Source organism: Mustelus asterias, chromosome 24, assembly GCF_964213995.1.
Source record: "Mustelus asterias chromosome 24, sMusAst1.hap1.1, whole genome shotgun sequence".
Lineage (NCBI taxonomy): Eukaryota > Metazoa > Chordata > Chondrichthyes > Carcharhiniformes > Triakidae > Mustelus > Mustelus asterias.
In genome coordinates, this window is record NC_135824.1 from 55,249,999 (window position 1) to 55,264,855 (window position 14,857).

Here is a 14,857-nt window from a genome sequence, read left to right on the forward strand (position 1 = left end):
TCTCCCCGCAGATGCTGTCAGACCTGCTGAGATTTTCTGCTTTAGTTTCAGATTCCAGCATCCTCAGTATTTTGCTTTCAGTTTATTTGATTTGCACAATAAAGAGATGCTTCCCTCATAACACACACCACCACCACTCAGATCCTTTCTTCTCAATGAATAACTCTTGACTAGGAGGGGGGTGTAGGATGTTGTGGTGGGGGACACTATTTGGCAGGAAGTCTGCCCTCCGTCGAGGGTAGAGCGCATGCGCCGCCCATTCAAGCGGACGGGGCGCTCACTATCTGGCAGGGGGGGCGAGACGAGGACGAAGGCGGCCGAGAGATGGAAGGGCAGCAGCAGCAACAGCAGCCAGCCGCCATGGCTTCGGCGCTCGGCGGCCCGAGCCCGGCGGCCCCCTCCTCGCCGAGCCCGGAGAAAATCACCTCAGAAAACCCTCACGAGCCGGACTCTTACACGGTGCCGGGCATTTTGCACTTCATCCAGCACGAGTGGAGCCGCTTCGAGATGGAAAAGGCGCGATGGGAAGCGGAAAAAGCCGAGCTGCAAGTGAGTGAGAGAGAGAGACCACAGCCGGTCGGGGGGGGGGCGGGTGTTTAAAAAAAATAATCAGAACCGAATTCCCGTTTTCTCCACCCCGGTCGATCCTCGACGTCGAAAGCCGTCGATATCTGAGGAAAAGCAAGGACGAAAACGCGCATCGTGAGAGGAAATAAGCCTTTAAAAAAATGTTACCTTCTATTGTTGCGGGAGGGTCGGTGGTGCGCCGCCATCTTGGATTTAAAGATGGCGGAGTGTGTCATGTCATTAGCCCCCCAAAACAAAAAAAAACCCACCCCTGCTCAGAAATATTGGAATTATTGACACTTTAATGATTATTTGCAATCAGTGCTGCCCATGCATCGAGTCTGACCTTGTTTGTAAAATTGGCTGGTTGGAATTGCCTCTCCAAATGTCAAAAGGTTCCTCCCACCAGTGCTGTCTTCTGAGAATTTGGGCTGGTTTTAACAGGAGTTGCAGTGATCTTAAAACTCACTGGTGGTCTTCTGTCACTCCCTCAAGAGATAGATGCATGCATGCCTGGGCCGACATGGAATCAGCAAGCTGAGATGATTTTTGAGAAAAGCAAAAGTACTGCGGATGCTGGAATCTGAAACAAAAACAGAACATGCGTGCTGGAAAATCTCATCAGGGCTGACAGCATCTGCAGAGAGAGAATAGAGCCAACGTTTCGAGTCTAAGTGACCTTTTGTCAGTGCCGGACCCTTCTGACGAAGGGTCATCTCGATTCAAAATATTGGCTCTATTCTCTCTCCACAGATGCTGTCAGACCTGATGAGACTTTCCAGCATTTTCTGAGGTGATTTTGAGTTGCAGCACTGTCATGAGCTCTTGGTTTGCATTGATCTGTGCGAGTTGGAGGGCTGCCAGAATCCCTCCAGCTACATTTCATTGAGCTCACCAGGAAAGGTGGATTGAGTTTCAACACTTTCACTGTACAAAAACAGGAGGGAAAAAAAGATGTCAACTGCTAAAATCACTTGGCATTTTGCATTTGTTAAATTGTGTTCAGCTTCAAACCATGTTAGCATTTCCTAAGGGTAATGCACCTTTTAGGTTACTGTTACCTGGCTTTAAAAAAGTGGCCTCGAACATACAGATGAAAGGTCAGGCCAGAACATGCGTAAATATAAGGCTAGTCCTGTTATAACAGTATTTTTCTTGATGGATTTCTTTTTTCCCCCAGTATAAATCTGACTTGATATTTATGCTTAAGGTTGTCCTTTGTTCCCTGCTGCATTGTAGCTGTTGAAATGTGATCTGCAGCCATTCTTTAATCGTCCTCTAGTCTGTACGGTGACGCTTGTTCCTATAGACCCCAGAGCCAGTTATAAACTAGGACAGATTCCTGAATCTGGAGCAATCAATTACATTTTTTTTAAACAATTGGCGTCACCTTCATGTAAATCAGATTTATAAATTGTTGGGAATTTTAGATCGGTTCAGTTTAGAACTAAAAATTATGTACGCAAAAGTATTGTATCAAATTGAGGTCGGTGTGGGAAAAGTAGCGGATCCTTCGTACAGTAAGGCATACCAGTGCAGAAAGACTCCATTTGGCCCATTGAGTCTGCATGGACTTTCCAAAAGAGTATTCCACCTAGGCCCTCCCTTCAGCCCTATCCCCGTAACCACACACATATAGAAACCCTAGAAACCCTAGCCTTATATTTACGCATGTTCTGGCCTGACCTTTCATCTGTATGTTCGAGGCCACTTTTTTAAAGCCAGGTAACAGTAACCTAAAAGGTGCATTACCCTTAGGAAATGCTAACATGGTTTGAAGCTGAACACAATTTAACAAATGCAAAATGCCAAGTGATTTTAGCAGTTGACATCTTTTTTTCCCTCCTGTTTTTGTACAGTGAAAGTGTTGAAACTCAATCCACCTTTCCTGGTGAGCTCAATGAAATGTAGCTGGAGGGATTCTGGCAGCCCTCCAACTCGCACAGATCAATGCAAACCAAGAGCTCATGACAGTGCTGCAACTCAAAATCACCTCAGAAAATGCTGGAAAGTCTCATCAGGTCTGACAGCATCTGTGGAGAGAGAATAGAGCCAATATTTTGAATCGAGATGACCCTTTGTCAGAAGGGTCCGGCACTGACAAAAGGTCACTTAGACTCGAAACGTTGGCTCTATTCTCTCTCTGCAGGCATACCAGTGCAGAAAGACTCCATTTGGCCCATTGAGTCTGCATGGACTTTCTAAAAGAGTATTCCACCTAGGCCCTCCCTTCGGCCCTATCCCCGTAACCACACACATATACCACAGCTAATCCACCCACCTCTTTGGACTGTGCGAGGAAACCGGAGGAAACCCATGCAGACACGGGGAAAACGTGCAAACTCCACACAGACAAGTCACACAAGACCGGAATCGAACCCGGGTCCCTAGCGCTGTGAGGCAGCAGTGCTAACCCCTGTGCCACCGTGCTGCGCACCTGACAGTAGCTCCATGTGGCTGATGGAACTCCCAAATAAAGATCCGCATCCTCTTAAAAATTGATCATTGGAAAGGCGTGCAATTTCTCCGAATGCTGAGCATGAAGTAAAAACAATATATTTACTAAATAATCATACATTGACTGAAGAAATAAGAATTGGTTGTGTGTGCCGTCATGGTGGCACAGTGGTTAGCACTGCTGCCTCAGAGTGCCAGGGACTTGGATTCAATTCTGGCCTTGCATGACTTTGATTTGATTTATTATTGTTACATGCATTCCCATACAGTGAAAAGTATTGTTTCTTGCGCGCTATATAGACAAAACATACCGTTCATAGAGAAGGAAAGGAGAGAGTGCAGAATGTAGTGTTACAGTCGTAGCTAGGGTGTAGAGAAAGATCAACTTAATGCAAGGTAGGTCCATTCAAAAGTCTGACAGCAGCAGGGAAGAAGCTGTTCTTGAGTCAGTTGGTACGTGACCTCAAACTCTTGTATCTTTTTCCCGACGGTAGAAGGTGGAAGAGAGAATGTCCGGGGTGCGTGGGGTCCTTAATTATGCTGGCTGCTTTGCCAAGGCAGCGGGAAATGTAGATAGAGTCAGTGGATGGGAGGATGGTTTGCGTGATGGATTGGGCTACATTCACGGCTGTTCCTTGCGGTCTTGGGCAGAGCAGGAGCCATACCAAGCTGTGATACAGGCAGAAAGAATGCTTTCTACGGTGCATCTGTAAATGTTGGTGAGACTCGTAGCTGACATGCCAAGTTTCCTTAGTCCTCTGAGAAAGTAGAGGGGTTGGTGGGCTTTCTTAACTATAGTTTCGGCATTGGGGGACCAGGACAGGTTGTTGGTGATCTGGACACCTAAAAACTTGAAGCTCTCGTCCCCATTGATGTAGACAGGGGCATGTTCTCCTTTGCTTCCTGGTGGGATAGTTGTCGGTGCAGGTTTGATGGGCCGAATGGCCTCTTTCTGCACTGTAGGGATTCTATAAATCTATGATCTTCACGCAAACCATGGATAGAAAATAAATGCCAGCCTTGACTAGTATATTAATATAAAAAATAATACACTGCGGTAGATGCGGATGCTGTGCCCCAAGTCCAACTTTTGCCAGAGTTCCTAAATATGGGGGCTCAGAAAATTTGCACCTCTTTCCACCAATCCATTCATGGATCTTTATTTGGGCTCCTTAAAGAGTTCCAATAACTACATGGAATTATTTTTAGATGTGGCAAACTGGAGGCATTAAGGTGGAAAGGGATGAGGGTGAGGGAGAAATGAAGAGGGGAAATAATCCGAGACAGACACCCTGGGATAATACCAAATGCTTTCAACTCAATTGTTAAGCAGCAATGCAAACAAAGGCTTGACCAGTAGGTCAGTGACCGATCATTCCCTCTTCTCCTACCCCATGGTAGCTTGAAAATCCAAACGTAGAATCCCTGGTCCATCAAGCCTGTTTCGACAATCCCACTCAGGCCTTATCCCCGTAACCCCACGGATTTACCCTAGCTAGTCCCCTGACACTAAGGGGCAATTTAGCATGGCCAATCAACCTAACCTGCACATCTTCAGACTGGGAAGAAACCGGAGCACCTGGAGGAAACCCACGCAGACATGGGGAGAACATGCAAACTCCACACAGACAGTGATCCGAGGCCAGAAGAAAGAGGTCCCTGGCGCTGTGAGGCAGCAGTGCTAACCACTGTGCCACCATGCTACCCCGATGGTGGTGATGGTTCTTGTACTGTTGCATCCGTGTGTGGTAAACGTGTTGTCACAATGTTGTTACATAGGGAGTTCCTGGACTTTGACCCAGTGACAAATTAAGGAATGATGATTATATGCCCAAGTCATGATGGTGTGTGATTTTAGGAGGTGAGGGTATTTTATGCATCTGCCACCTGTGCCCTTGCAGGTGGTAGAAGGAGGCACTCCTGAGAATCTTTGGCAAATTGCTTTGGCAGCAAATCACGTGGACAGTCCATACCTCAAACTACACCAGTGATAGGAGGAGTGGGTATTTAAGTTAGTGGATGAGGTGCTGATCAAGTGGGTGCTCTGTCCTAGAGTTTCTTCAGTGCTTTTAGCGATACACATATACAAGCAAGTGGAGAGTATTTCACCTCAGTCTTGACTTGTAGTTGGTAGAGATGCTTTTGGAAGTCAGAATGTTAGCCACTTGTCTCAGAATAGCCAGCCTATGCCCTCTGGTAGTCAAATCATTATCTGGCTGGCGCAATATAGTTTCTGATCAATGGAGTGTTGATGGTCAGGGACTTGGTGGCAGTAATTCCTTGACATTTGAATATTGAAACATATGAACAGTGCTTAGCCTAGTAGTTTTAAGTATTTGACAGCTTGGTTTCCAGTTATGAGCTCAAGAAGTTCAGATTCTGGGATTATGTGTCACTCGGGTTTACCTGTTACACTTGAGTTGCTTTTTAAGAAAATATTCCCAAAAGTACAACTTTTCCAATACCAAGAATCCCAGAAGTTTCTTCACTGTAGGGATTCTATGGTTTAGATAGATTCCCTTTTGCATCTTTTGCCAACTATTCTCTCCTCTTCACATGGAAGTACTAAGACCTGCTGGGAAATGGTTGCATGAACTTTGGTCACCCCTCACTCAGTACAGTGATCAATGGCCTTTCTTTATCTGAGAGCAGAGGCCATTTTTGCTGGTCGATAATTTAAAGAAGGACTTGTATTTCTATATGACCTTTCTTAATCTCAGGATATCCCAAAGCAGTTGAAACCAACAAAATACTTTGGGAAGTGCAGTCACTGTTGTAAAGTAGGAACGGGGAAGAGGACAGAAGCACATAAGTTACTTTTAGTATCTCTGCTACAATTAACTTGGCACAGATCAGCAATTAGGAGTCTTCCAGTTTATACGGCTCAAGTAAATGCAATGAGAATCAACAGAATTATCCAAGCAGCTTTCAAATGTATAGTTTTTCTTTTTAGTTCAATCTGTAAAATTACTGCCGCGGGTCAATTGTTTCTTTCATTACAACTGCGCCGTCTGGTGAGGCTGGCAAGGAATGTCAATTTGTCGAAGGCTATGGTGCCTAACATGGCACAGACTGTGGTTTGAATCTGGCCACATCCTGATCTTTATGGTTCAACTTTGGGTGGAGCAGGGGGCTGGTGTAGGCAGATTCAAAATAGCTTTTGCAGGGACCTGGTCTTTGCCAGCTGTAATGATAATCGACTCAAGGACGGAGAGAAAGATACTAAATATTCTTTTAACAACATCTTCCTTTGTCAATTCTACCCATCTGTCTCATGAAATTAATTAAATTGTCGTGGAATTCCCTATGTACCACTAATTCGCGAAGTTAATAGGGTGGATGGATGGTCTGAAAGATTTAAATTTTAATTCAGCATGACCTTGGTTAAACCAAAAGGTAAGCTAAACAGGCCGAACACTCAGACAACCAGAGACAGAAACATGCTGTAAATTGTGTTTTCTCTGCTAAGTAGAAGTTCCCATTAGCTAATGAAGAATACTTGTACTTGTGGGAAAAGAGGTGGGTGAGTTGCCTTCCAATGTTCAGACATGCAAATTAGGAAGTTGCCAGGTTCTGCCTTTGGCCTGCAGTCAGATGATCTCAGCCAAGGCAGTTACAATTGGATTCAGCATTTCTGGGTCACAGAAGATTGGTGAGATTTCTTGTTCCTGATGACTATCCTGTCTCCTCTTCAGTACCTGTGTGAGTATATTCAGTGAAGCCATGCTTAGGCACAAATTTCATCAGTGCGTATCCTACCAACATTCTGTCTAAGCTTACAGATTAGAAAAAAGACGAATGGGGAGAGGAAGGTTGGTGGGAATCAAATGTGAATGATGCCTATATGAAACATATTTGGTTATTTATAATTTTCTACTTGACCCTCCAGTTTAAGAGTTGACTATTTTAATGAAGTGGAATCCCAAGCACTAGCTGTGTTTCTTCTCTACCAATTTCCTCAGTCACTCAAATAGCTGTCCGCATCATCCTAGGAGAAGTTGATCCCGAGTCTGTCCATGCCCAAAATTCACATTTTCTGGTTGGAAGCACTGGATGGAGATAGCAGTGGAATCCTTGGATGACATCTTCAACTCCACTGTCCCAAGCTCAAAGTGCAACTGAACACTTTCAGAGCAAACGGCTGACTCGGCCTGATACAAATCAGTGCGTGTTGTGGTTAGTGGCATCATTGTATACAGCCACACAGCCCATCTGCGGGTGTAGTAAAACAAACCCAGCGATCGAATAATAATGTTGCTCCATAGCACTCAGTCAGCTAGTTATTGGCTTTGCTGTGATTTCTCCTTTTTGTTTTCCTGCTACAGTGCTCAGCAAAAGACTTTAGTGAGGTGGGAAGAGCTGACTAGAAAAAGCATCCCTCACTTCAGTAAGAAAAATCTCAAAATACTTGGCTCCTGTAAATGGCTCATTTTCTGTTTAGCGCAAGCAGAAATGTATGCCTCTCTTATGCATTAATGGGATCTGAGCATTGCTGGATGGGCCAGCATTTATCCATAACTGCCCTCCATTTCAGGGGACAGTTGAGAATCAACCACATTATTGTGGGTCTGCCTCATAAGTCGTGCCTCACAAATTTGATTGAATTTTTTGAGGAGGTAACTAAGTGTGTTGATGAAGGTAGGGCAGTTGATGTCATATACATGGATTTTAGTAAGGCGTTTGATAAGGTCCCCCATGGTCGGCTTATGATGAAAGTAAGGAGGTGTGGGATAGAGGGAAAGTTGGCCGATTTGGATAGGTAACTGGCTATCTGATCGAAGACAGAGGGTAGTGGTGGATGGAAAATTTTCGGACTGGAGGCAGGTTGCTAGCGGAGTGCCACAGGGATCAGTGCTTGGTCCTCTGCTATTTGTGATCTTTATTAATGACCCAGAGGAGGGGGCTGAAGGGTGGATCAGTAAATTTGCTGATGACACCAAGATTGGTGGAGTAGTGGATGAGGTGGAGGGCTGTTGTAGACTGCAAAGAGACGTAGATAGGATGCAAAGCTGGGCTGAAAAATGGCAGATGGAGTTTAACCCTGATAAATGTGAGGTGATTCATTTTGGTAGGACAAATTTAAATGTGGATTACAGGGTCAAAGGTAGGGTTCTGAAGACTGTGGAGGAACAGAGAGATCTTGGGGTCCATATCCACAGATCTCTGAAGGTTGCCACTCAAGTGGATAGAGAGCTGTGAAGAAGGCCTATAATGTGTTAGCTTTTATTAACAGGGGGTTGGAGTTTAAGAGCCGTGGGGTTATGCTGCAACTGTACAGGAACTTGGTGAGACCACATTTGGAATATTGTGTGCAGTTCTGGTCACCTCACTATAAGAAGGATGTGGAAGCACTGGAAAGAGTGCAAAGGAGATTTACCAGGATACTGCCTGGTTTGGAGGGTAGGTCTTATGAGGAAAGGTTGAGGGAGCCAGGGCTGTTCTCTCTGGAGCGGAGGAGGCTGAGGGGAGACTTAATAGAGGTTTATAAAATGATGAAGGGGATAGATAGAGTGAACGTTCAAAGACTATTTCCTTGGGTGGATGGAGCTATTACAAGGGGGCATAACTATAGGGTTCATGGTGGGAGATATAGGAAGGATGTCCGAGGTAGGTTCTTTACTCAGAGTGGTTGGGGTGTGGAATGGACTGCCTGCAGTGATAGTGGAGTCAGACACTTTAGGAACATTTAAGCGGTTATTGGATAGGCACATGGAGCACACCAGGATGATAGAGAGTGGGATAGCTTGATCTTGGTTTCAGATAAAGCTCGGCACAACATCGTGGGCCGAAGGGCCTGTTCTGTGCTGTACTGTTCTATGTTCTATGGAGTCACATGTCGGCCCAACTGGGTAAGGAAGACAGATTTTCTTCCCTAAAGGACATCAATGAACCAGATGGGTTTTTGCCACAATCAACAATGGTTTCATGGTCATCATTAGACTTTTAATTCCAGATTTCTTTATTGAATTTAGGGTGGCACTGTGATTAGCACCGCTGCCTCACGTGCCAGGGACCTGGGTTTGATTGGGTCACTGTCTGTGTGGAGTTTGCATGTTCTCCCCGTGTTTGCGTGGGTTTCCTCCGGGTGCTCCAGTTTCCTCCCACGGTCCAAAGATGTGCGGCTTAGGTGGATTGGCCATGCTAAATTGCCTCTTAGTGTCAGGGGGACTAGCTAGGGTAAATGCATGGGGTTATGGGGATAGGACCTGGGTGGGATTGTGCTCGGTGCAGACTCCTTCTGCAGTGTAGGATTCTATGATTCTCCATGAACTTAAATTTCACCATCTGCTGTGGTTGGATTTAAACCCAGGTCCTCAGATCTTGCCCTGGGTCTCTAGATTACTAGTCCAGCAACAATACCACTACACCACTGCCTCCCCATCTGGTGGGAGCTCTGAACAGCAGTGTGTTTCTGATTTAAAAAAATATTGAATTCAGCAATGAGCTGTGTACATGTAAATTCAAAATTATTTATTGCTATGTGCATGTCTACAAAACGTCTTCCTTGTTTGTTTTATTCTCATCAAGGCAAGAGGTATTCGTAAGGGGGAATAGAACACTAGAAAACTTATAATAGCGTTTCAGCCAGTTAACCGTTGAGGCACTCGTTACTGGGAAGAGGTGCTGCTGTTACATGCACAATTTCAACATAAACCATCCTGTGAGTTAAATTTGTCTCGAGGATATTTTTGGCTGTGGAGTGCACCTTCGCTGGGGACTGGATTGGAATGTATTGTATATAATGATCAATGGCTACTTAGAAGAAGAAGATGATCTTCATCTCATCAATCTGGGCAGGATCCAAACTTGGGTCTAAAGGGGGGGCAGCCAGTGCCTGATCTACTGCACCGTCCATGTTGAGTCCCAGACATCCAGCAATTTGTTTTTTAATTTTTATTCTGGATCTTGCATTTCATTTCCAGGTATCTGCATTTCCACAGCGGTTATAGAGTCATAGAGGTTTACAGCGTGGGAACAGGCCCTTTGGCTCAACTTGTCCATGCCACCCCTTTTTGTAGCTAGCCTCAATTGTCCACATTTGGCCCATATCCCTCTATACCCATCTTACCCATGTAACTGTCTAAACGCTTTGTAAAAGACAAAATTGTACCCACCTCCACTACTATAATCTGGCACCTTGTTCCAGACACTCGCCACCCTCTGTGTGAAAAAATTGCCCCTCTGGATCCTTTTGTATCTCTCCCCTCTCACCTTTAACCTATGCCCTCTAGTTTTAGACTCCCTACTTTTGGAAAAAGATGTTGACTATCTTAGCTGATCTATGCCCCTCATTATTTTATAGGCCTCTATAAGATCACTCCTAAGCCTTCTAAGCTCCAGGGAGAAAAGTCCCAGTCTATCCAGCCTCTCTTTATAACTCAAACCATCAAGTCCAAGTGATAGGTGATAGTCAGCATGGTTTTGTGGCAGGTAGGTCGTGCCTTACTAACCTTATTGAGTTTTTTGAGAAAGTGACCAAGGAGGTGGATGGGGGCAAGGCAGTGGACGTGGTATATATGGATTTTAGTAAGGCGTTTGATAAGGTTCACCATGGTAGGCTTCTGCAGAAAATGCAGATGTATGGGATTGGGGGTGATCTAGGAAATTGGATCAGGAATTGGCTAGCGGATAGGAAACAGAGGGTGGTGGTTGATAGTAAATATTCATCATGGAGTGCGGTTACAAGTGGTGTACCTCAGGGATCTGTTTTGGGGCCACTGCTGTTTGTAATATTTATTAATGATCTGGATGAGGGTATAGTTGTGTGGATTAGCAAATTTGCTGATGACACCAAAGTCGGTGGTGTGGTAGACAGTGAGGAAGGGTGTCGTAGTTTGCAGGAAGACTTAGACAGGTTGCAAAGTTGGGCCGAGAGGTGGCGGATGGAGTTTAATGCGGAGAAGTGTGAGGTAATTCACTTTGGTAGGAATAACAGATGTGTTGAGTATAGGGCTAACGGGAGGACTTTGAATAGTGTGGAGGAGCAGAGGGATCTAGGTGTATGTGTGCATAGATCCCTGAAAGTTGGGAATCAAGTAGATAAGGTTGTTAAGAAGGCATATGGTGTCTTGGCGTTTATTGGTAGGGGGATTGAATTTAGGAGTCGTAGCGTTATGTTGCAACTGTACACAACTCTGGTGCGGCCGCACTTGGAGTACTGTGTGCAGTTCTGGTCCCCACATTACAGGAAGGATGTGGAGGCTTTGGAGAGGGTGCAGAGGAGGTTTACCAGGATGTTGCCTGGTATGGAGGGGAGATCCTATGAGGAGAGGCTGAGGGATTTGGGATTGTTTTCGCTGGAAAGGCGGCGGCTAAGAGGGGATCTTATTGAAACATATAAGATGATTAGAGGTTTAGATAGGGTGGATAGTGATAGCCTTTTTCCTCTGATGGAGAAATCCAGCACGAGGGGGCATGGCTTTAAATTGAGGGGGGGTAGTTATAGAACCGATGTCAGGGGTAGGTTCTTTACCCAGAGGGTGGTGAGGGATTGGAATGCCCTGCCAGCATCAGTAGTAAATGCGCCTAGTTTGGGGGCGTTTAAGAGATCCGTAGATAGGTTCATGGACGAAAAGAAATTGGTTTAGGTTGGAGGGTCACAGTTTTTTTTTTTATCTGGTCGGTGCAACATCGTGGGCCGAAGGGCCTGTTCTGCGCTGTAATGTTCTATGTTCTATAAAAGGATTTACTGTGGAGGCCGAGCAGGAAGGAGAAGGGAAAAATAGAGCCAGGGTAGGGATAATGAAAATGACCTGATTTGAGGAAAAGGGTGTGTGGCGGTTTTTATAAGCAGCTAGGGAGATGAATCGGCAGAAGGAGTTCCAGTGAACAGGATGAAGGGTCTGACAGCTGCTACCAATGCTGGAGCGAAGGCAGTTCATTCCTCCAATAAGCTATCAGGGGAGTTAGCATTTTTAAAAATTCATACTTTATATAACTTTTCCCTTGTTCAGACCTTCCTATTCTGGGCTGGGGGAGCAGCCAAGTAACATCATCTAAAGCTTTGGCAAAATTAATCTCTCTGATGTATAAGCAAGCTTTGGCTTTATTGGACACTCCCGAAGCACCATATGAAATAACATAATTCTGAAATAAACAAGCCTTGTTGGTGATTTGCACGTTTTACTGCCACTGTCTGCCATTGTTCCTGTTCAAAGGTCTGGACTGGTTTAAGCTAATGATCCCAGACATTGTGGATTGTAGCCAGCAATAATGGATGCCAGTGGTCCATCTTGTAAATTAGAAGGGACTTGGCATATGCTACAGAGTTTTGTACCTTTTACATGACAGATGGTTGTTAATAGCACCATTGTATTAGAGTAACAGTCACTGGGGTAATTCTGTGAAGGTACCGTTTTGTGAGCGTGCTTCTGTCATGCCAGCTTTGTGCCAAGGGACAGTAAGTGTAAAATAAACCCTTTTAGAAGCTGTCCCATTGGCTCACTTGAGAGAGACAACATGCAGCTAAGCCAGATAGTCAAGAAGGTTTCCAAGTCTTATTCTCAGTGTGTGCTGGGATGGCTGATTGTATCTGTATTGGCCACTGGGATGGCTGATTGTATCTGTATTGGCCTAAGGGAAGACGATGGCCTAGCGGTATTATCACTGGACTATTAATCCAGGAGCCCAGCTAATGTTCTGGGGACCTGGGTTCGAATCCCGCCACAGCAGTTGGTGGAATTTGAATTCAAGCAAAAAAAAATTGGAATTAAGAATCTACTGATGACGATTAAACCATTGTCAATTATCGGAAAAACCCAGATGGTTCTTTCAGGGAAGGAAATCTGCCATGCTTTGTCTGTTCTACATGTGACTCAGCAACTGCCCTTCAAGGGCAACTAGGGATTGGCAATAAATGCTAGCCAGCCAGCAACGCCCATGTCCCACAAATGAATACAAAAAAAATTCTGTCTGTTGAGAGTTTGAACACACAATAAGAGTTTATTGGACTCGGTCGTGGTACTCTGTACAATCAAATAAATTGCATTTAGCTATCTCCTTTCAGGTTGTCTTCATCCAATGCAAAGTCCCACAAACAACAGTGAATTAACAACCTATTTCTTATTGGGGGAGTAGTTGGGGAATAAATGTTGGTCAAGTGGTTAGCACGGCTGCCTCACAGCGCCAGGGACCTGGGTTCGATTCCCAGCTTGGGATATTGTACAGAGTGGAGTTTGCATGTTCTCCCCGTATCTGCGTGGGCTTCCTCCGGGCGCTCCGGTTTCTTCCCACAGTCTGAAAGACGTGCTGGTTAGGTACATTGACCTGAACAGGTGCCGGAGTGTGGCGACTGGGGGGAATTTTGCAGTAACTTCACTGCAGTGTTAATGTAAGCCTTGTGACAAATAGACATTTACTTTAATACCAGGGAAAAACTCCCCTCTTGTTCTTCTGCATTGCTATTGGATCTTCAATGGCCATCTGAAAGGGCAGCCAGGACTTCAATTCAACAATAAAATAAATAGGTGGTACTTCTTGCAGTACTATAATGGGGTGTTGTTGGCCTAGCTTACGTGCTTAAATCTTTTAGATTGGGAGGTTGGAGCTCACTTGGGTCAAAGCTTAGGTTTCTCAATGAAACGTAGGACTGTGTAGTATTGGAGATCTGCTGCTATATTAAATCATATCCTTGAAAAAGTTAATGTTTTCAGGAAACAAGGGAGAGAAAAAATAACTTCAAACTGAGCAATGATTTGGGTTTGTGGGAATTCGGTCACTATAAATTGCACCAGTGGTATGGCACCATTATAACAAACCCTGTAGTGCTTTAGATTGCCTAGACTGCATCTTACTTGAATAATACAATTTTAACCACTGTTGTACCATGTTATCATTGGTTTATTTCATGCATTTTAGACAAAAATGCATTTTAGACAAAAATGCTCTTAAGCCAATGTACATTAATGTAAGTGAAAACCTACTCTGTACAATATCCCAGCACTTGACTCTATAGTGTTGTTATGAAACTCAAAATGCTTGTTCTGTACAGCAGCCAAATTTGGGAGGTCAAGATCTTTGCAGTTAATTATATTGTCAGTACTTTCCACAGCTCAAGTGGAAATAATTTAGCACATCCCTTGTTGCACTTCACTGAGATTGATCCAAGGCCAATGTAAGATGCAGTCAGTGACTGACAGCAGGAGTTTCCCAGGGCATTATCTCAGGGCCTAAATAACAAGAGGCATCCATCAATAAAAATAACATCAGCAAGTAAAATTTCATGTTATTGAAGAAAACCCTGGTATGAATGAAGGGATAATGTACCTTTTATTTGTTGAAAAATGCTTTCAAATTGCTGCCGGACTGTTACTTGGTCATAATTTTAAACAATCCTAGAAACTAGAAGCAGGAGTAGGCCATTCGCCCTTTCAAACCTGCTACATCACCCATTTTGATCATGGCTGATCATTGAATTCAATATCCTGATTCCTCCTCCTCCCCCACCCCCGGTTATTCGGTTCCAGTTATTTTTATGTTCCTCAAATAGTACACATTCGTGTCTGATTATTGTTGGACCCTTACTCCAAGACTCAAGTTCACAATCTCTGTTGTAATGCGGATATGCTGCATGATTTGACAAGCTCATCCTTCAGATAAACTGTTAAAGCTGCCTGTTTTTAAAGTTAAAGTTTATTTATTAGTCACAAGTAAGGCTTACATTGACACTGCAATGAAGTTACTGTGAAATTCCCCTAGTGGCCACAGTCCGGCGCCTGTTCAGGTCAATGCACCCTAACCAGCATGTCTTTTGGACTGTGGGAGGAAACTGGAGCTCCCGGAGGAAACCCACGCAGACTCGGGGCGAACATGCAAACTCCACACAGACAGTGAC

At 44.6% G+C, this 14,857-nt stretch overlaps 2 protein-coding genes across 6 annotated transcripts in view; one reads left to right on the forward strand and one right to left on the reverse strand.

The window, feature by feature from the left end:
* fkrp (fukutin related protein) overlaps positions 1 to 798 on the reverse strand; it is a 33,926-nt gene extending 33,128 nt beyond the window's left edge. For 2 of the 5 annotated variants that reach the window (XM_078241757.1, XM_078241754.1), the window contains exon 1: positions 736 to 798. The gene's annotated coding sequence lies outside the window, so the exon portion shown is untranslated. The remainder of the gene's footprint in view (positions 1 to 735) is intronic. The other 3 variants (XM_078241755.1, XM_078241756.1, XM_078241758.1) reach the window with 3 other exon arrangements.
* The window catches only part of LOC144511409 (striatin-3-like), a 76,397-nt gene continuing 61,800 nt past the window's right edge, over positions 261 to 14,857 (forward strand). The window contains exon 1 of the mRNA XM_078241739.1: positions 261 to 549. Coding sequence (XP_078097865.1) covers positions 325 to 549 — 225 coding nt within the window. The 5' untranslated portion in view covers positions 261 to 324. The remainder of the gene's footprint in view (positions 550 to 14,857) is intronic.